This window comes from Oculina patagonica, chromosome 7, assembly GCF_052425735.1.
Source record: "Oculina patagonica isolate OP01 chromosome 7, crgOcupat, whole genome shotgun sequence".
In the NCBI taxonomy this organism is placed as follows: domain Eukaryota; kingdom Metazoa; phylum Cnidaria; class Anthozoa; order Scleractinia; family Oculinidae; genus Oculina; species Oculina patagonica.
This window is the reverse complement of record NC_135764.1, coordinates 19282309-19302402: the sequence shown is the minus strand read 5'-3', so window position 1 is coordinate 19302402 and position 20094 is coordinate 19282309. Positions and strand designations below refer to the sequence as shown.

The window sequence follows — 20094 nt, the reverse complement described above, 5'->3', positions numbered from 1 at the left end:
TTGAGAAAGCTTTTAACCAAAGAGGCTTATTTCTGGTGAGTGGGGGAGCTTTAATCAAAGAGAACGTAAAAACTGGCGAGGGGCTTATATCCGGGCGGGTGAAGTTACAAATGAAAACCAAACATAACTGAGGACGGAGCCTAAAGCTGGAGAGGGGACTTACGTCCAAAAATGTGCAATCACTCCATGTTTTGATCAGTGTTTCTGAGAGGCTTTGTTTGATGGCCTATGCTCTGCGAAGAGCCAAGGGCCTAAGTAAAATCTAAGTATTTTTTTTAATTTTCTTTCTTTCTTTTTTTCTTTAATTTTCTTTTCTTTAGTCTTTTAACTTTATTCCTTATATATTTGGAACTGTTATGTAACTTCAGTAACATTTTAAGTTACACGAAAAACAGTATAGCTTAAATAAACGCCACATAAACAACAAGTAATGCTAATCAAATGTCTGGCAAATGTTATAAATAATAACCAAATGCACTTTACATAGATGAAAAGTACAAGTGATGATCCGATAATGTCACGAAATTTACAAATTATGGTAGATGAATATAAGAAATAAACTTTAATATACAAGTTTAAAGGAGGCTGAAAAGATAGCTCTTAACATTGCATTTAAAAACATAATAATTCAAGATGACTTATTTCGATGGGAGACTGCTGTACAGTTTAGGCACGGCTGCCATGAATGCTGTCTCCAAGGGTGGATAGCATTTTACTACGTGGGATATCCCGAAAAAGGCTATGATCAGATCCTAGTTTATATCTAGTCGATGTTTACGATAATAAGTTTACAGATAAAGTTAGGTGCTTTGCCATGCAGCAAAATTTTAAATTCGATCAGAATACTAAATTGGTAGCCAATGGTGCCCATAAATTAAAGCAGTGGCGTGGATGTGACCTGATAAAAAAAAAAAAAAAAACAAGCTGTCGCAAAAATCCGGTGGGTTTGAGACAAATGCGTTCAGTATACGTAATTTGTGTCCGGTGCACAAAAAGGAAAGTTAACAGAATAGTTCTTTGGAGTGGCAAACGATTCCTCTACCATTTTTGCACTCTAAACTTAAAACAAACATTGTTCATTGAAAGACGTCTCAACAGGTGCCTATGTTCTATGTTCAGTCAACATAGCTTTTGAAATATCTAATCAAGAGCGGACATTATCCCTCATTACGTTCAAAAGCACGCTAACCTCATGAGTATCAACAGCGAAATTTGAAGCAAATCTTCAAGCAAACTGTGTGGAGGAATGACGAACGCTGTCGATTTCAGGTATCTAGCAGGTGTGAAAGTTCATGGTTAGCGCAAGAGTGTCATTGCTTTCTCAAAGTTAATGTCTTGATTTTCGAGAAAGCTGAGTCGCACGAAAATCAGGGATCGAACGACAACGCTGCGGGTAGACTCGACGCGCATAATGACATTCTTGTCCGTTTCGGTGACAGGCACACGGTACTCTGGCATGACAGGTTCACCATCCATCGGCTTGTACTGGAAAACGGTTGGGTCATATGACTTATAGGTGCCAGGTTTACAGTAGACTTTGACCAGGACGCACCACTGTTGGGATTCAGAGAAGATTCGATCCGAATAGCATACATGTGCCGCGTAAAGAATGCTTGGAGAGACGAAAATTGCCGCTGCCCAGTTGGCAATGCCAAAATGCACTTCACCGAGACTGTAGTGGCCTGCTGCCGGCGTGATACCACTTGAACCAGCGGGGAGAAGACCCTTCTCTATTATTGATTGCAAATATTTATAACGAGTGCCATGCCATGCTGTTTCCCAGGAGGTTTGCATACCATTCCACTCTGCTCGTGTGTGTACATCAAGGGTGCGAGGATCACGAGTAAGTTCCTTCGCTATGACTTCTCCCTGATACTCAATAAGCCGCACGCTCAATACAAGTTGCTTGTCCCTGAGCGATGTAGCGAGGGATGAAATATCGTCAGCCAATGCAGTTTGAATTAGATTCCGCATCTTGGGTGTGGTACTTTCGTCCAGGACAGTATTTCCCCACTTGTTTTTGATGTCACTTCTCGCTCCATGTTGAAGTAGTAGTCCAACGACTAAATCATGACCGAAATATGCTGCACCATGAAGAGGAGTACTTCCATCTCTTTGCGCTTCATTGACAGAAGCGCCTTTTTGTAGGAGTAGCTTGCAAGTGTCATAGAAACCTGACTTGCTTGCGATGTACAACAGTGTCCGACCATGCTCGTCTCTGTCATGAACAAGATTTCCTTTCTTGTCTATCCTAAGGGTAAGCTCTTTTGTGTGGCCACACGCTGCAAGCATGAAGTGGTCACGCCTTCTGACAATAAATTCGTCCTTGCCTTGAATTCGGGTGTACCTTCCAGCTGATGACGTGAGCATATGATAGGCTATAGATACCATTGCGCGATTCTGGCGCACTGGTTGGGTTATCTTCTTCTTGAAAGCTTCCTTAACAGCTCCGCTGAGATACTCCAGACGAATGGAGACCCAGCACTTGCCATGGGTTTAGAGGTACAGAAATGATAACTCTTCCTCCTCCTCTAGCACCGTAAGTTGCGACCCGTCTACTAGTGCTTTCATCATCTGGATAACGATTACGAGTGGTTGATGCCGATCTACGTTTGTTATTTGCATGCCGTTTGGATGGCACTGGCTTGTCTCTGTAAGTGGCAGATTCGACTCTAGCAGCAGTAGCATAGCTTTTGACTGATGCTGATTTAACGTCAAGATTATCATATCTTTTGTAAGATGCTGAGTTAGGGACACGGTCAGCCACGTAACGTTTAGCTTTGTCACCACCAGTAGGATAAGTTTTAGTTGATACGCTTTCAACATTAGTTGTAGACACAGAGCTCCTGGATGATGCTGAGGCCCAGCTACCAGTTGGATAGCCTCCATTACTAGAAACATTGACCGATGTCGACTTGCACCTATTAGATACAGTAGGAGCAACATAAGCTTCATGTGACTTGAACTTGACAGTTGCCGCATCAAAGCCTCTTGATGACGTTGACTTCAAATCAGTAACAACCCCGTACTTTTCCTTTGATGCTGCGTTGTCGAAACTACTTCCACTGAAGGAATAACTCTCCGTTGATGACCGCGATGGCATCGAGCTCCAGCTACTAGTTGGATAGCTTCTGTGTGACGCGCCGCCATAACTATACGTAGAAGATGACGAACACACTTCAGTTTTTGTGGTGAATCCTGCCTTTGATGAATAGTCACCATTTTGGCTTTTATTCTTTGAGAACAAACCTCCCATCTGAGGAAAAATATATTGCATATATGTTATTATATAATTAAACATCTTTTACTAACGATGTAGTACATCATTTCTGAAAGGCAGTGATGTTCTTTCTATTTATGCGCAATACAATCACATTTTTTTACGCAATTATATACTGGATGTATCTACACCAAGAAATCCAAATCTGGTTAACGTGAAATGTTTTGCTTACTTTGGCGACTAACAAGCCAGTAAGTCCCGAAATTTTCACTTGGGCCTTGCCAAATCTTGCTTCATAAACGGCAAGCTGTGATTTGCTCTTTACCTAATAAGCGACGTGAAAATGGTTACTGTACGTAATACAAGCCTTTGGCAAGAACAAAACAAATCGTTTACCTTGTAAACAGAAAGTAACTTTGTTGGAGATCGTGCTGCAGAAAGCATACTATTACTCAATTCAGTGGACGGTAAACTTTCATATGGTGGTTTGGGGGGGGGGGGGGGGGGCATTAGTGAAGAATTTTTTTGGAATACTACAGACTTCGTTTATTCAACGAGTATAGCACAAATTCGTTTTTGTTTAAGCCATTTCACTATAAAAGCATGCGGTGAAAAGAATATATTTTTTAGTGTGTTTGGCAAACACGGGCCTTAAAACTAACAGACTAGTAAAATTAAAACGTCTCGTTTTTACTAGAACGTCCTAATGCAAACCTACATTTCTTTACTATCCTACATAAAGTTGTTGTTTCAAGTTGTTTTTTAATCCACGATCGCGAATAGCATTGATCTAACAGAGGTGGCGCCAGGAATTAACGTTGGCGGGGCATAATTCAATGCATAATAATAAACCTGCAAAAATTTCTGCAAGCTCATTAACTGAGAGCATGTCAATTAATCCCAAACAGTGGAGAAAGTTAAAATTGAGTGTAAAAAATTGCAATTGAGTGCAGAAAGTTGAAATTAAATTGACTGACAGGGAAGTCGGAACGCGCGCCAAATCACGGATTTTTTTACGCGCCAGCCCGTAAAGAAGACTAAAGAAGGAATTCATTACAAACATGAACTGAAGTTGCACATTTCAGCCCATACCAATACAGCTGAATGAGGATAAAAGCATAGGCTACGAGGCGGAGTGGGGGGGGGGGGATGCAGCCCCCACCCAGTGCTTAAATGTTTTGGGCAAAACGCTAACAATTCGGGCAACAAGACAGAGAAAATATTGAAAATAAGTGAGTAAATAAAATATTTCCGAAGAAAAAGGATTCAGTGCATTGACATCTTCTGGTAACGCCACGAGATTAATTAAAGAACTTTCGTTTCGTTTAAGCAAACAGGCAAGGTTTGTACAATTATAATAATAATAATAATAAATATTTTAACGCACGTTTTGTTGTCCATTTCGTTTGCCTGTTTATTCGGCTTTCAACCCATGCCATTTTTTTTTTTTTTCGGGCATGCAACAAGGTCTCCGCCCCCAGGTCCGAAGGTGCCCGTATGCCTATGGATAAAAGCACCTGATAATGCATGTTTTAACAACGAATCGGAAAGGTAGGTGACCGAGCACGTCTTGTTTGTCATCCACTTTTAATAACAATTTTTTATGCGTATTAATAACAAGTAATCATGTGATTTTCTCGTGCAATTTGGGATAAATCAGAATCAAATTTCACTCGCCTGCATTTGGTTATTCTTTAAAAATTTACTCGTGCTGATTTATCCCAAATTGCACTCGGAATTATGCGATTACCTATACAAAGAATATGAGCGAGAAAGCACCCTTATATTTATTTATTTTGCGAATTCTAGGGCACTGGTCAAAGGATTTTGCAACACTATACATCTCAGGCCGCCGCCATTTTGAGCTGTCCAAAATTGGTGGGCAAATGCATAAGTAGAAAGAACGAAGAGGCGACTAAAAGAACAGGTTAAAGCAGGTGGCAAAGTTTCCCGCGCAAGCAACTAATATTATGAACAAAAATAAATCTAATGCCGACTGTTGTCCATTGATTCTGCTGCTTAAGCCGAAATAAAACGTTAAAAAAAAACAATCACCCTTTTCTCGAAAGTTTGCTCGGTGACCTATCCTGAATTTTTCTATACAAGAACAAGTCGGTGTTTCTCTTCTATTACAAAAGTTTTAAGAGAAAATTATCTTGTGCCAAATCAGTCTTTTGTCAAAGATAAAAGATAATCAGTTATCGTTGCTTTCTAAAACGGGAGAAAAAAAAGTTACCGAATTAGGTTCCGAGATAATTTCCAATTTTTTTTTTTTTTTTTTTTTTGGGGGGGGGGTCTTTTCACAGAGTTGTACCGTTGCCATGGTGACATCTATGATGTCATGATCACCCTTAAATGTTTTTCTTGTAATAGCATTGTATAGTTATTTAAATTTGTCTGTATGATTCGTTGCACTAGTTTTCAATCTTAATTATGTCAATGAAAGTAGGAAACTTTTCGGAGCCTCCCAAATAAAACTAAGATATAAGGTTATTGTCCAATAACAATCAACCTGAAGTCAGAAACTGTGCTTGTCTAGACCTAAATTTACAGTGGCCGATAAATATTATTTTTCTTTGATTGTATTAATTTAGATCGGTCCAAGATAACTTGAATAATTTAGGCGCAAGAACAAAGGAAAACAATCATGCAGCAAATGAATTCAATATAAAGCTTGCCTGGATGTGTTAAATAATCTGCCAGCGTTAAGTCGCTTTTCTCTACATCAGTTGATTTTGTGCTAAAATGCATCGGCAAAAAAGCAAGGAAACTTTTTGTTTAAACTGAACTTGAATCTGCCTATTTTAGCCAAAAAAAAACAAGAATGATGTAATATTTGTTGATCTGCTCAAGCCCTACAACCCAGCTACGACACTAGATAGCCCAGTCAAAATCTTCTTCACAAGCCTAGATTTAATCTTAAAAGCTACGTGAGCCGTTCGTTTTCGGAGGCGGCACCAACTGTGTAGAACATACTGCCTAACGATATACAAAAGCCTCGTCTTCCACAAACATTTTTTAAAGCAAACTAAAATCCTTGCTGTTTGAACAGGGTAGTATCGAAAACGAAGACCTCGAAAACGAAGACCTAAGACCTAAGACCCAGTCGAAAACTAAGACCCAGTCGAAAACTAAGACCCAGTCGAAAACTAAGACCCAGTCGAAAACTAAGACCCAGTCGAAAACTAAGACCCAGTCGAAAACGGGAGAGTTGAAAACACTGACCACCGATCCGCGGACTACCCACTGACCCCCCACTCCGCGGATCACCTACGGACTACTCCGCGGACTACCCTTACGGAGTACCCCTACGGAGTACCCTTTAAAATGAAACGAATTTATGTTTACGGGGGCAAGAGACAAGAGAAACCTACCTGTGCCACTTGCACGATCGATCGAAACAGCCTCCATCTTGTTTACCTCGATCCAGTCCTAACGGGACTAGGCTAGTACTAAAATCGGGAACGCCGGAACGCCGGAATACTAAAACCCGGAACAGATAAAATATATCGTGTAAAACTTACAAATATAAAGAGCTAACCGTAAACAGGCTAACCGAAGTTCATAGTAGGTTAACGGATTAATAGTAGGCTAACCGAAGTTTATAGTAGGCTAACCGAGGTGAATAGTATGCTAACCGGAGTGAATAGTAAGCCTACTATGCACTGTGGTTAGCCTGCTATTCACTCCGGTTAGCCTACTATTCATCGGTTAGCCTACTATGAACTTCGGTTAGCCTGTTTACGGTTAGCTCTTTATATTTGTAAGGGTAACACGATATATTTTATCTGTTCCAGGTTTTAGTATTCCGGCGTTCCTGGTTTTAGTACTAGCCGATGAAGTCCCGTTTGAGTTTGTAACAAGATGGACTGGATCGAGGTAAACAAGATGGCGGCTGTTTCGAACGATCGTGCAAGTGGTACAGGTAAGTTTCTCTTGTCTCTTTCCCTCGTAAACATAAATTCGTTTCATTTTATAGGGTACTCCGTAGGGGTACTCCGTAAGGGTAGTCCGCGGAGTAGTCCGTAGGTGATCCGCGGAGTGGGGGGTCAGTGGGTAGTCCGCGGATCGGGGGTCAGTGTTTTCAACTCTCCCGTTTTCGACTGGGTCTTAGTTTTCGACTGGGTCTTAGTTTTCGACTGGGTCTTAGGTCTTAGGTCTTCGTTTTCGAGGTCTTCGTTTTCGATACTACCGTTTGAACAGGCATGTTACGTCAAAAAACCCACACGGGCCAACAGAAGCCGGAGACAGGCGCGATAACATGCCTGAACAAGACTGTAGTTTTACTCGTTCGTTTCTGTCCTAGAAGTGGACCATAATTTTGGAAAATTTTGTCAATTCGTATTTCAGTGTCCTTACGTACGTCGACTGTCCCCTAGTCGACTTTATACATTTTCTAATCGCCGACTGGACTTGACGCTGAACGAAATTACTTTCTGTATTAACTGCTTGAATATGCGTTGTTGCAACGAATGTGCCTCGTCTAGTCTTCCATAGTCCATATATATTTGCCGCTCTCACTCTTAATCAGCCGTTCAAGACATAAACTCGTATATTTATCTCTTAGCACGGCTGAATGGCAACTGACTGATCATTTTATAAACCCAAGCACGCAGAAACAAATCATAAATCAATTATCGAAATCGCCTATTGTTCAGTCGAATCATAATAGTTCTGTTCAATAGTAAACCAGAAATACTCACATTTTCAAGTAAGTTTCGTCGTTCTCAAACATCAACAGCAAACTCTGAATCGGAGTAGAGATAAATAAATGTTCTCAGAGTGACTTCCGGCTTTCGGCGAAAGATGACGGAAGCGGCAGTTTTCTCCTGCCTTGTCCCCAGGGCCTTTGCGGGATGGCGGCCGGTCGTGAAAGGGCAATAAACCTATATCGACTATTTCAAGTGACCGCAAATGCTTTCCAGAGACGTCATTAGCTGTTAAATTTGTTTTGTTTCCTCAGAAACGAAACCATCAGCAGAACGCACGTTACCACAATGTCAACACAATCAAAAGAACGCTCGTTACCACAATGTCAATACGTTTTAGCAAAGGCAAAAACCTGAAAAAAAAAACGAAAAGATAATCATCAGGAAGACAAAACGATATTAAGATCTGTATCTGACGACTGCAATGCTTTTAAGTTCGATTAAGGCGGGGATAAACGTTTGACGACGTCACTTTTTGATGACGTCAATACCCGAAAACCGGAATTTGATTTTGCTTGGTTTGTTTCTGAAACATTGGTATAATTTATCTATCCACGGTAAAAAGTTTAATGCCACTAAGCTTGTGGGGCTGAGTACAACTTAAAATTAGTTATGAGCTAGTATGAACAAGCTCGACGTTTGAATTTTCGAACTTTCGTCATGTCTTTGATCACTTAGGATATTTCTGAAGTTTTGTTGTGAACTATTCATTTTCTTGCTACCTTTATTACGGGGTAAATTCCTTTAAAATAAAAGCGAACCAATTTATTACTCAAAAGTGTCTTTGTTAGAGTCGTATTTACAATATTGCATGCAATCTCAGCGGCGCAAGGATGCAGGTTTTTTTAACACTTTTTAAACAAAGGGTTCAGACGCAACGCCTGGTTATGTGGGTGGGGGTGGGAAGAAAGAGTTAAGTATTAAAAATTAATTATTGAAAACACAATTTCCAGCATGCTTTACTGGATATTTCTTAAAAGAAGTAGTTACTTTTTGCTACATTTTTTATTAGCAAAGAAAGATAAATAGACGGACAGACAGACAGACAGACAGATAGTTTGATGTTTTTATATCTAAAACAAAATACACACTACTAGAAACGCTATTTTCGATGTAATATTTGAAAGAATTTTTTTTAAAGCACCAGAAAAGGAAGAGTTACTATACCATTATGAATAGACGAGCTGCAGTGTTTAGTGACCTCGGAACAAGGGAAAGAAAGTCGGCACTTTCTTTGACGGCATAACGGTGCCTGGAAACGGTGCAAGTCTGTGTCAATCAAGCCGTTGCTAAGAAAGACGTCACCCAAACTTTTGATTTTCACAGAAAGATTTAAATATCAATGACTGCATGCGTGTAAAATGCGAACAGTGGTGGTTTTTGCGATTTATGTTTCACGCCGCTGAGATGTTTTTCTGCATTTTTTTAACCAGATTTCTCACCTGATGTTTCACGTCACTGTTTTGGCGGCGTGGAATAACAAGGGAAAATTTGTCAAGGTTGACATTTAACAACCAAAAAAGGGTAAATCATTTCAGAATCATTGGAGTTATTTTTAATTAGTATAATTCGCAAGCCCTACTTTTGCCAGACTGGTCACCGTTATCACTGTTTATTTGTTGTTTTGGTGTTCGGCAAGTTTTAAAGGAGCAAACAAAATGCAAATAGCTATTGTGTTTTGTGCACGGTCAAGACCGAAACATGCGAACTAAACAATGAACTTTGTCAAGCTTTTCACTACGCCTTTATCAACCATTCGATAGCTACTGCGCACACTCGTTTGACCGGCACTGCTATGCCGCATTTTTGAGTCGTTTAACAAAGCAAGTTTCTTCCCCCCCCCCTCCCCCCGCCTCGAAATGATGATCATCAAATTGATTATCATAACAGCAATAAAAACTCGAAACGATTAGTCGTGTTTATGAACGATTTCGTTAATGACGGAAGAAAAATCATTCATCAAAGCATATACAAAGACTAGTACAAAAATAAGGTTTGAAAGGTTGGCGAGTGCGACACTAACTCTGCTTGTTATTTAAGAAACTGCGCATGCCTTTATTTCACATGGCTCTCTTTCCTTTGTTCTTCCAAGCTAATTATATTTGAATAAACCCCGCAACAGTGCCGCAAATTAGAAACTGTCTGAAAAGCTGAGGGTTGGTTATAATTTTCATTATTAAAGAGGACAGGTCTGACTGTATACGCTTTCCGTACCCTACTTATGACGCCTGACTTAAATTGCCCAAAAGTTCAAATGATAAAGACATGTCCACAATCGTCTATGTTTTAATTCACTTTTATTGTACATAAACTCTTTGGCGTTACTCAAAAGCTAAATAATATTTTGGTTCGTTGAAACGTTTATATGTTATCTGTATGATAGATCTAAACTGCAATAAGTGAGCAAATATGGAACTTTCTAGCAGACAATGTCGCATATAAGAAAATAACCTATTTTTAAGTGTCAAATCATTGTAGTGAAACTTGGCACTAACCGAGGACACTAAAAACAGGAAAAATAACATCTCAAAAATCTAAAATAAAAACGTCCAACAGTCGTCGTATGTGCACAAATTAAGAGAAAAAGATAAGAACTAAAATATATACAATTTAGAATAAAGTGGATAAAAATGAATTGATTATTTATGCAACACTATAGGTGTTGCATAATTTATACAAGATGTACGGCTGCTGTCGTGTAATTTTAGAGTCTTTTTACCGATAATCATTTTCTTGAGAGCTTTTAAAACTAGCTATAGTTAGTTTGGATTGCAAAAATGGACCCAAATATCTCTAGGAATGTTTTCATATTTCGTAGGTTGTAATACATTTGTTATTTTGCAAGATAGCTTGGTACCATTTAGTACTTTACCTTATACGTTTGGGTAAGTATTTTCTTTTAAGTGTAGTTGAATTAGCCCTCTTTGCTCATAGTGAACGATATGAATATTGATGCTGATATCTGATATTAATATCATAGTCGATGAGAGCTTCTTGGTTTCTTTTTTAGCGCAAGAGTTTAATTGCTTGCTCAAAGTTAATGCCTTGATTCTCAAGAAAGCTGACACGGACAAACATCAGAGATCGGACGACAACTTTGCGCCTTGACTCAACACGCAAAATGACATTTTTGTCAGCTTCACTGACAGGCACACGGTACTCTGGTGCAGCAGGTTCGTCCTCCATCGGCTCATACTTGAGAACGGTAGGGTCATATGATTTTATAGTGCCGGGTTTACAGTAAGCCTTGACAAGGACGCACCATTGCTGGGATTCGGAAAAGACTCGATCCGAATAAGCTTTGTGTGATGCGTAAAGAATGCTTGGAGAGACAAAGATTGCTGCTGCCCAGTTAGGTATGCCAAAATGCTCTTCACCAAGCCGGAAGTGGCCTGCTTCAGGATTGATGCCACTTGAACCAGCGGGGAGAAGGCCCTTCTCTATTATCGATGGCAAATAGGCATAACGAGTGCCATGCCATACTAGTTCCCATGTTCGGTGAATAGTATTCCACTCTCTTCTCGTTTTTGTGTCAAGAACCCGAGGGTCACGAATAAGTTCCCTTGCAATGACCTCACCCGTATATTCAATAACTCGCACACTCGACACAAGTTGCTTTTCTCTGAGCTCTGCAGCAAGAGACAAAATCTGGTCGGCCGAGGCGGTTTGGATTAGTCTTCGTATTTCAATGTTGGCGCCCTCGTCCAGGGCAGTATTTCCCCAGTTGTTTCTGATATTAGGTCTTGCTCCATGTTGTAATAGAACATCAACGACCTGTGCATGACCAAAATATGCTGCAGCATGAAGGGGCGTGCTTCCATTTTTTTGTGCTTCATCAACATCCGCGCCTTTCTGCAGGAGCAACTTGCACGTGTCATAGAAACCCGACTTGCTTGCAGTGTACAGCAGAGTCCGTCCGTGTTCATCTCTATCTTCTATCAGATTTCCTTTCTTAGCAATCTCACGGTTGAGCTGTTGCGTATGACCACATGCTGCGAGGATGAAGTGGTCATGTTTTCTGACGAGATACTCGTCTGTGCCGTGTTTTCGCATGTACCTATCAGCTGACGACGTAAGAATATGGCAGGCTACAGATACCATTGCACGATTTTGGCGACTGGCCTGGGTTGTTTTCATTCTGAAAGCCGCCTTGATAGCCCCATAAGACACGTCGGATGATTGGAGACCTAGTTCTCGCCACGGGTTTAGAGGTTCAGAAATGACAACTTTATTCCCCCAATCATCACTGTAAGTTGCAATGTATCTAACTTTGTTTTCATCCTTAGATACCCAGTCAACATTACTAACATCTAGATGGCTTCTTGATGGTACTGAACGCCAGGTACCTCTTGTAATGGTTTTGCGTGACGCGTCACTAGCGCTGATAGCATAATCGTATCTTTTAGATGACGTTGTAGAACTACTGGTTGATTTGTAAGTGTCACCAGTAGAAGGCGAAGTAAAACCATACCTTCTAGAGGATGCTGAATAGATGTCACGTCTTGGAGTTGGTGGTGGAGTTGGTAAGACACGGTAACTTTTGTCATCAGTATGGCTTTTGCTTCCTAACAGCCAACTATGTGAAGGTCTCATCTAAGGACATAGTACATTCAGAGTCAAGTCAGTGACACAATGAAAAGTTCCAATAAAGAGCAAGTCAATAGTTCTAAGCAATTAAAGAAATTCTTTGACGCATGGACAACGTATTTGTTCAACTGTGTTATTTCGAAGTGAGTTCAAAACAAATATATATTTAGACTTGTTTAGGAATGTTCGCATATAGGTTTGACAACAGTTGCAAATTTGATTTTTAATACAACACTGACTAGCGGTTAATTTGGACAACTGTTTTCTCGGTGCCAGATTTAGTCCGGTGGAATAACAGATGTGCTTCCTCGAGCATCCCAGGCTTAGAGGCGTATCATTTGGGGGACCATCGGAGGAGCAGAGAGGGCAAAGGAGGGGCTTATCAAATATTTCCGAGGCGCAATGTATATCCACAATACAAACAAAGGTAGGGGAGAGAAAACTTATTTACATTTTTATCCCCAAAAGGGTTAAGCAGACGAAACATGGCAGTTTAATTTTCTTCCTACGTTGATAGCTACAAGCATTCGTTACCAATTCAATTCATTCATTTATAATTGCCATTTGTAGTGAAATGCCTGCGAATTAGCTGGTGCCTCTTAATTAGAGGCACCGTAGACTCTGCATGTAGCTAAGTGCATGACTACTTTAAATGGAGTTAATTTTTTTTATGTCATATGCCTAATTACTTCATTTGCTGTCATTTGCGAGTATTGTACGTTGCCATTGCGATACGGACTAATCCTATTTACGCAGACGGACTAATCCTATTTAATCTTGATGTTGGTAATTTTTTGTAGCGAACAGACGTAGATGTGTTTCTGATTCTTATAGAAAAATCCGCGTACAGATCTGGCCGCACTTAACCTTGTTTTGCATGAGGGCATATGTTTAAAGGAACCAGGTGACAATATACCAACTTTAAGTCTTTTCATGTCTTAAAAGGTATGTTAAGGGCAGATGAGCTTGAAATCAGCACTTTAAATTCCAACTTAGGGAAACTTATTAGAAGAATAAATTATTCTTCTAATATTTATCATCTTTGGAGACCCAGGGGCAGTTAGTGAGGGCGGGGTCATCCCGGGGAAAGCCTTTACGGGGAAAAACCGTAAACCAAGCCGTCCCCGGCACGGTTATTGAGGAATGCCAGCAAAAGTCTAGGCTCGATTTCCAGCCGTTCTGGGAGTCCGGTGCGTCATCCTCCTCCCAGGAACGCGGGCTCACAAATCGGCTGGAAATCGAGCCTCGCGAAAGTCTTGATCTATTAGATCAAGCTTAGCTCTCTGGTAGGCATTAACAGATCTTTGGTCAGGAATATTTCGATTTTTCGTTATTGAAAACATTATTTAAAACAGGCAGCGATTTCCAAAATTACAGTTCATTTACATATTAGGGACTGGTCATTATTTAGAAGTGGGGAGGTCTGGTGCAACTTGGGAGGGAGACTATCTTCAAATACTCCTGTCTCTCCCCTTTTATGAAGCACATTTTTGTTGACCCTCTCCCCCCCTTACCCACTCCCAACCTCCCTTATATGCCTGCTTATATTTATGTGCCCTTTTGTGCCCCCCTTTATTCCCTGCATAAAGTTCATTGTCCCTCCCGCTCACCGGTCTCTAGGTAGTTTCTGCGCGCGTTAGTATGAACACCGTCGGCAACGAAAAGCCAAAACAATGCTGTCTCGGTTTACGGAAGGAATGTAAAAATGATTATTATGACTTCCGCTTACTCAGACAACCGTACAGCTCACATGCAAGTGACATCGTTTTAAATCAAAATAATTGTGTTATCGAAAGGTATCCTTTTAAGTTATTTGAAAAATGTTGGTGAAGTTTAGGAGCTTCGTCTTGGTTGCTGTTTAGGAGTTTTTGTTGGCTTTGTCTGTTTGTCACGGATTCAAGAATCGAAGCGACGAGAATCGATCATGATTACATGTCTAGACGCGTTCCGACGAGAACCTTCCATGTTTGTGGACAAGTAGCGAAAATCTACCAACACTGCTGCATAGAAATTGGTAAAATGGTCAGATTTGATAGCCATAACTTGCAAAATAGCGAAATTAGGGCTCTTCAAATTCAGTGAATTTTACAGAAGTTAGTACGGTATTCATAAATTTTCGCAAATCAGCTGTATTCCAAATATCGAAGGTCCATTTCTTCAGTACTAGGTACAGCAGCTACACAACTAGCTCGCGCGATATTGCAGAATAAATACAGTGTAATGCAACCGCACAATCATGTGCTCAATCTCCGTAAAGAAATAAATGTACTTAACGCCGAATAGCGGATTGAGTTTGGAGTTTGAATATTGGGAATATTCGTGTAACAAACAAATCATGCAACGCCAACCAAGCCTAAAATTAGTGTGGTTCTTCAGTGAGCTATTCCGCCTTCTGGTGAAATCCCAATCCCACTTCTTCCCACTAGTAGGCCAAATGTTTTTACCTTTTCAAAGCCAGCTAAAGCCACTAACTTCCTCTTCGTTATTTCCTTAGCAGAGAACTCTGAAGATATCACTGTTTATTGGTGCAAATCTACTCATTAAGTTTATACTTCTGGTTTTTCCGAGAAAGGAGGTAACGCAATTCCTCGTTCCCAGGCCGTTGCCGGATTGCAGTTGAAGTCAATCTGAGCATTTTCTTTCAAGGGGCCGCGGATGCGTTTTTTGAGGAAAATTGGTGAAGAAAAATGCTGCGTGCGAGTAAGGAAGGCGACTGTCTATAAAAAATGAAAAGGTAATGAAGAATCATAAAACAAGCAAGCAATAAGTGTGGATCATTGCATTCTCCAGCTAATTTCTGGATCATGAATCCTTGAAAATATCGATTCTAGCCAAAAACATTGCTCAGGGAATTCGATGATCCGCAATCCTGGTCAATCCTCACTAATTGTTATTTTTACTAAGCACGCATCCATAAATGTTTTTAAATGTAAGAAGTGATTTTCTAGTTTTAAGTTCAGTTTTTGGGCTGTACCACGCACATGGCAAACTGGATACGGTAACTTTTGTTAACGTTTTTTTATTATTAGAAAAAAAAGACAAGATAATTACATTACGACATTACAATATACGACATATAATATTATTACCTTACTTTTAATAGCTTACTTCTATCTTTTACAATGTCTTTCTTCCCAGGTAAGTGGGACCCGATCATTCAGACTCCAAGGATGAAGAGGGGGACCCGCTCTCGAAAATAATTTTTCACAGCCCGACAGGCCTTGGCGGAACTCGAAAATAAGGTCATTTAAAACTAAATTAAGACGAGAAATAGAAGGCAAAAAGAGAAAATGGAAAGAGAGAAAAAACAAACAAACAAACAAAATTCTCTTTTTTCATTTCTCAGGGGACTAGGACCACGGTTGACAAGATTTTGATACGGATACTTGACGGAGCTTACAATTTGCTGTACGAATACCATAAATTGACCTACCGGCTCATCTAGTTCCCCAGCTTAATACGAACTTAACTACAAAGATCTGTAATATCTTCTTTCCTTGTTATTAAGAACACGAAAAAAAAATGTACACATTTATATGAGCTAAATGAAAAAAACAATATTATAATTATTATTAATTAAGAAATGTAAATGAGTAAATAATAATGGATTGATGTGTGGAGAGAAAGAACTCAGAAAAAAAATTCTGAGTTCACAGATGGACTCGAACCCACGACCTTCCGTACACTAGTCGGACGCTCTAAGAACTGAGCTACTGAGAACTCTTATGGTGAGCAGTGGTCATTTGTGGGTGACACAACGACTGCATCGCGCAAGTCACATTATGTCAATGAAATGTAAATGTGGCACTGATAATAGAAGCTGCAAAGTAGAGACTCGTTTGTTCCATGATTAGTTGGCTCGCTTGATGTTACTTGGCAGACAATACACTCGCCGGCAGTTTTGATGAACCTGCTGCCCAGGAACCGTAGTGATGGAATCATTTCGCTCTGTGCTCGCCCGATTATTCCGGCGCTTCCCTTTTCTCTTAGTGATGCGACCTCGCCCTCGCCATCAAAGATAGCATCAAAGATAACACTCTTTTCTGTTTCATTCATAGGCAAAATAGAACGTGTAACAGACAACAAGACGATGATAGACGTATAAAGAGAGCTTTTTGCCCAAAACATACTCTCAATCTCTGATTCTATCTACAGCTATGTGGTACTCGGTAACGTCTAGGTTGATGATTGCGTAAATATTGGCTGTTTTTATGCTAGAGAAGATAATGTCGTCTAGACGACTTTAACGACTAAAACGCTAAAGGCGTCTGGTATAAAAACGGGACGCATTTAGTAGACAGCTTTTCAGAAAAAAAAATAAAAAAAGACTGGGTTCGACACTCGTTGGACACTGGACACGAAGACGTAAAGCCATCAGACGTTAAAGGCGTCTGTCTTATTTACTGTTTTAATACTAGTTAACGACGTCCCGTTTTTATACTAGACGGCTTTAACGTCTGAGACGTTAAAGCTGTCCGATAAGAGCGTCGTTCAGACGCTCTTACGAAAAGACGTTAAAGCCATCAGACGTAAAAGGCGTCTGTCTTATTTACCGTTTTTATACTAAACGCTAATGTCGTCTCGAGACAGCTTTAACGTCTAAGACAGCATAAACGTCTCTAGCATAAAAACGGCCAATGTGACTTAAATTGGGTTTCTTGAATTTTTGTTAAAGTTGGGTTCTATTCTTTCCGAACTTTTGTCTTCATTGATAATGAATTTCAGACAAATTGTTTTTTGTTCAAAGCTTATTTATTGTTCAGATAAATTTGTCTTTTAGAACTGAGGTTTTTATTCAGACATTTCTAAGTTATGAGAAAAAGATAACACACGATGCGATAACACTACTCAGGTCACAATGATTTTTTTTTAACTGCATTACTTTAACACATAGCATCCAATAATGTTTCTTTTAGCTTGAAAACTTTTTTAACTTTTAACTTTGCTAGCAGAAGACAAATTTCTTTGCTAAATACCTCAAAAGGATAAGCAAATTATAACAACGTAGACGCTTTCTGTAGGCTTTGTCTATTTTTTACAGATTTAAGAATCTTATGTAAGCAATTATTTGATGAAATCTGCATGTAATTGGACTTACCTAATTTATAAATTACTTTATTTAATTTACTTGTAATATTAAAACTGAAATCTATAGGGTTCTAATAAAACTTATTTTTAGTCAGCTTCCCGTGCTGAGATTTTAAGAGACTTTTGATATGTTTTAGAGGACATGTTTCCGGACCAAAAGGCGTTAAAAACGCTTATGTTACAAATAGTAACAGGTTGACCTATTTTAGGCGATAAAATGCCTGGACTACCAGTTTCAAATATCGAAAGCGTAAAGTCTGCAAGGACAGAAAACTGTAACCTGGAAAGCAGAGACTTAACTCTAATGCCCAAATGTGATCTCAAGTGTCTTAAGTGCGGGAAAACGACCCAGGATAGGAGACCACATGAAGCAAACCTGTCCGAACATTTTCCGAAATCTTCCGAAGATATGCGAAGATTGCCGAGAAAGATCCGAAGATGTTTCGACTAAATATCGATTTACTTTGGCTCATTCAGCATTGAAACAGGGCAAACTTGTCAAAAATGTTTCGAAATCGATATCTTTACATGTGAAATTAAAATAACATGTTATTTTCACGTGTGAAGATATGTGTAGTGTTGTACATTTGTATAGACATCCGGGACTCTCATAGCGCGGGAAACCGTGGTCACGTGTCAAGCGAAGGATTGTGTTTGGTATGCTTAGTGCGTATGTGACAGTGCTACTTTGTGAGATCGAGTTGCTGGCCTTTGTGGCCTTTAAGAATACTACATTGGCGACGAGGATGGTCCAAATATGACTGAGAAGCACTTACCGCCGTTGGATTTAACCGGACCGGCTTCGCAAGTCGCGGAGAGGTGGCGTAAATGGAAGCGTGCGTTTGAATATTATGCCGAGGGAAAGGGCATCGAGAATGTCCGTAAGAAGACATCTCAACTCTTGCATTTCGCCGAGATGGAAGTACAGGACATATTTGAAGATCTACAAGACCCTGGCCCTGTCCCAGAGGAGGGTGACAATGCTTACAAAATTGCCATTCGCAAGCTGGACTCTTACTTTCGAGTCGAGGAGAACATTCCCTACGAACGCCATGTTTTTCGCCAACTTACACCATAAGATGGAGAGACTGCTGACCAGTTTATGGTTCGGTAAGAAAACAGGTCCGACACTGCAATTTTGGAACGAGTTTGAACGACAATTTGAGGGATCAGCTGATCGAGAAGTTAACGGATTTTGAACTGAAGAGAAAGCTGTTGGAACAAAGGAATATTACACTAGAAGAGGCGCTAGATAAAGCTCGTGCATGGGAAGCGGCGGGGCGACAGGCAACAAACATGACGGTGAGCCCACCGACACCGCAAGTAGAGGAAGACAGTGTCAATGCAGTCAAGACGAGACAAGGAAAAAGGGATGAGAAAAACAAAAAGTGCTACAATTGTGGAAGAGAGTGGCATCTGGCAAGGGACTGGAACTGCCCAGCGAAGGGAAAGAAATGTGCAAAATGTGGAAGGTATGGTCATTTTGCTTTGTGTTGTCAGGGAAATAGTGATAGTTATGGAAGCAAAAGTAAAACAAACCAGCAACGTCCAAATCACAATACTAACTTTGTGGGTGATCAAGAGGTATCTGATAGTGAGGAGGACTGTGCTTTTGCATTCGCAGTGACTGAGAGTAGAGAGGAAACATGCAATGTAACCAGTTCTAAAGAACCAGTAGTAGAAGTAAGTGTTAGTGGCATTACAACAAGAGTGCTTATTGACTCTGGCTCAGTAAGCAACCTCATAGGAATGAAAGAATATGACGAACTTAATGCACAAGGCCTTACTGCGAAAATGGAAGATTGCCGCAAGCAGCTGTATGCATATGGTGGAAAGGAGCTAGAAGTAATCGGTCAGGTTCAAGTTGAGATCTCAGCGGGTGACAAGAAGATAAATTCACACTTAGTGGTGACCAAGACTGAAAGATGTCTGCTGGGTCATGAAACTTCAAAGGCCCTGGGTCTGCTACGAATCGGTTTGGGTGCGAGTGGTGGATCTGTGCAGTGCAATGTTGTCAGAGAGGACCTAGCCCTAGCCCTTCAGGCTAAGTACCCAAAGGTGTTTGTTGGTGTCGGTAAACTTAAGGACTACCAGTTGAAATTAAATGTTGACCCAGATGTGACACCGATAGCTCAGAAGCCAAGGCGTGTTCCATTTGCACTGCGAGAGAAGGTAACTGCGAAGGTAGAAGACCTCATTGCCAAGGATATTGTGGAGCGGGTAGATGGGCCGACGTCGTGGGTTAGTCCGGTGGTGATTACGCCAAAGGCATCAGGGGATATCAGGTTGTGTGTGGACATGAGAAAGGCAAATGAAGCTATTATTCGCGAAAGGATCCCTATACCAACTGTGGATGAAGTGTTGGAGAATCTCAACGGCAGTACAGTGTTTTCGAAATTGCACCTCCGTCTTAGATTTCACCAGATAGAGTTAGATGAGGGCTCTCGAGACATAACCACATTTGCCACACATGATGGACTATTCAGGTAG

General features: G+C 40.4%; 1 protein-coding gene, 1 long non-coding RNA gene and 2 pseudogenes across 3 annotated transcripts; 2 read left to right on the top strand and 2 right to left on the bottom strand.

The window, feature by feature from the left end:
• Nucleotides 1–104: 104 nt before the first annotated feature.
• On the bottom strand, nucleotides 105–8007 carry LOC144661096 (uncharacterized; annotated as a pseudogene). Its single transcript, XR_013572201.1, has 2 exons — nucleotides 7924–8007; nucleotides 105–3256 (listed from the first exon to the last, which is right to left on the bottom strand). The product of XR_013572201.1 is annotated as an uncharacterized LOC144661096 (transcript).
• A 2204-nt stretch (nucleotides 8008–10211) lies between these two features.
• On the bottom strand, nucleotides 10212–15073 carry LOC144661105 (uncharacterized). The gene is made up of 2 exons (XM_078521811.1): nucleotides 14961–15073; nucleotides 10212–12522 (listed from the first exon to the last, which is right to left on the bottom strand). Exon 2 carries the CDS (start codon nucleotides 12520–12522, stop codon nucleotides 10936–10938), a length of 1587 nt encoding a protein of 528 aa, XP_078377937.1. The 5' UTR covers nucleotides 14961–15073; the 3' UTR covers nucleotides 10212–10935.
• Nucleotides 14003–16946, top strand: LOC144661135 (uncharacterized). The gene is made up of 3 exons (XR_013572217.1): nucleotides 14003–15250; nucleotides 15655–15758; nucleotides 16575–16946. It is a non-coding gene; the product is annotated as an uncharacterized LOC144661135 (long non-coding RNA).
• A 1298-nt stretch (nucleotides 16947–18244) lies between these two features.
• Nucleotides 18245–20094, top strand: LOC144659267 (uncharacterized; annotated as a pseudogene).

Coding starts and splice junctions, on each gene's coding strand:
- LOC144661105 (XM_078521811.1), bottom strand. CDS start 12,522: ATGAGACCTTCACATAGTTGGCTGTTAGGAAGCAAAAGCCATACTGAT.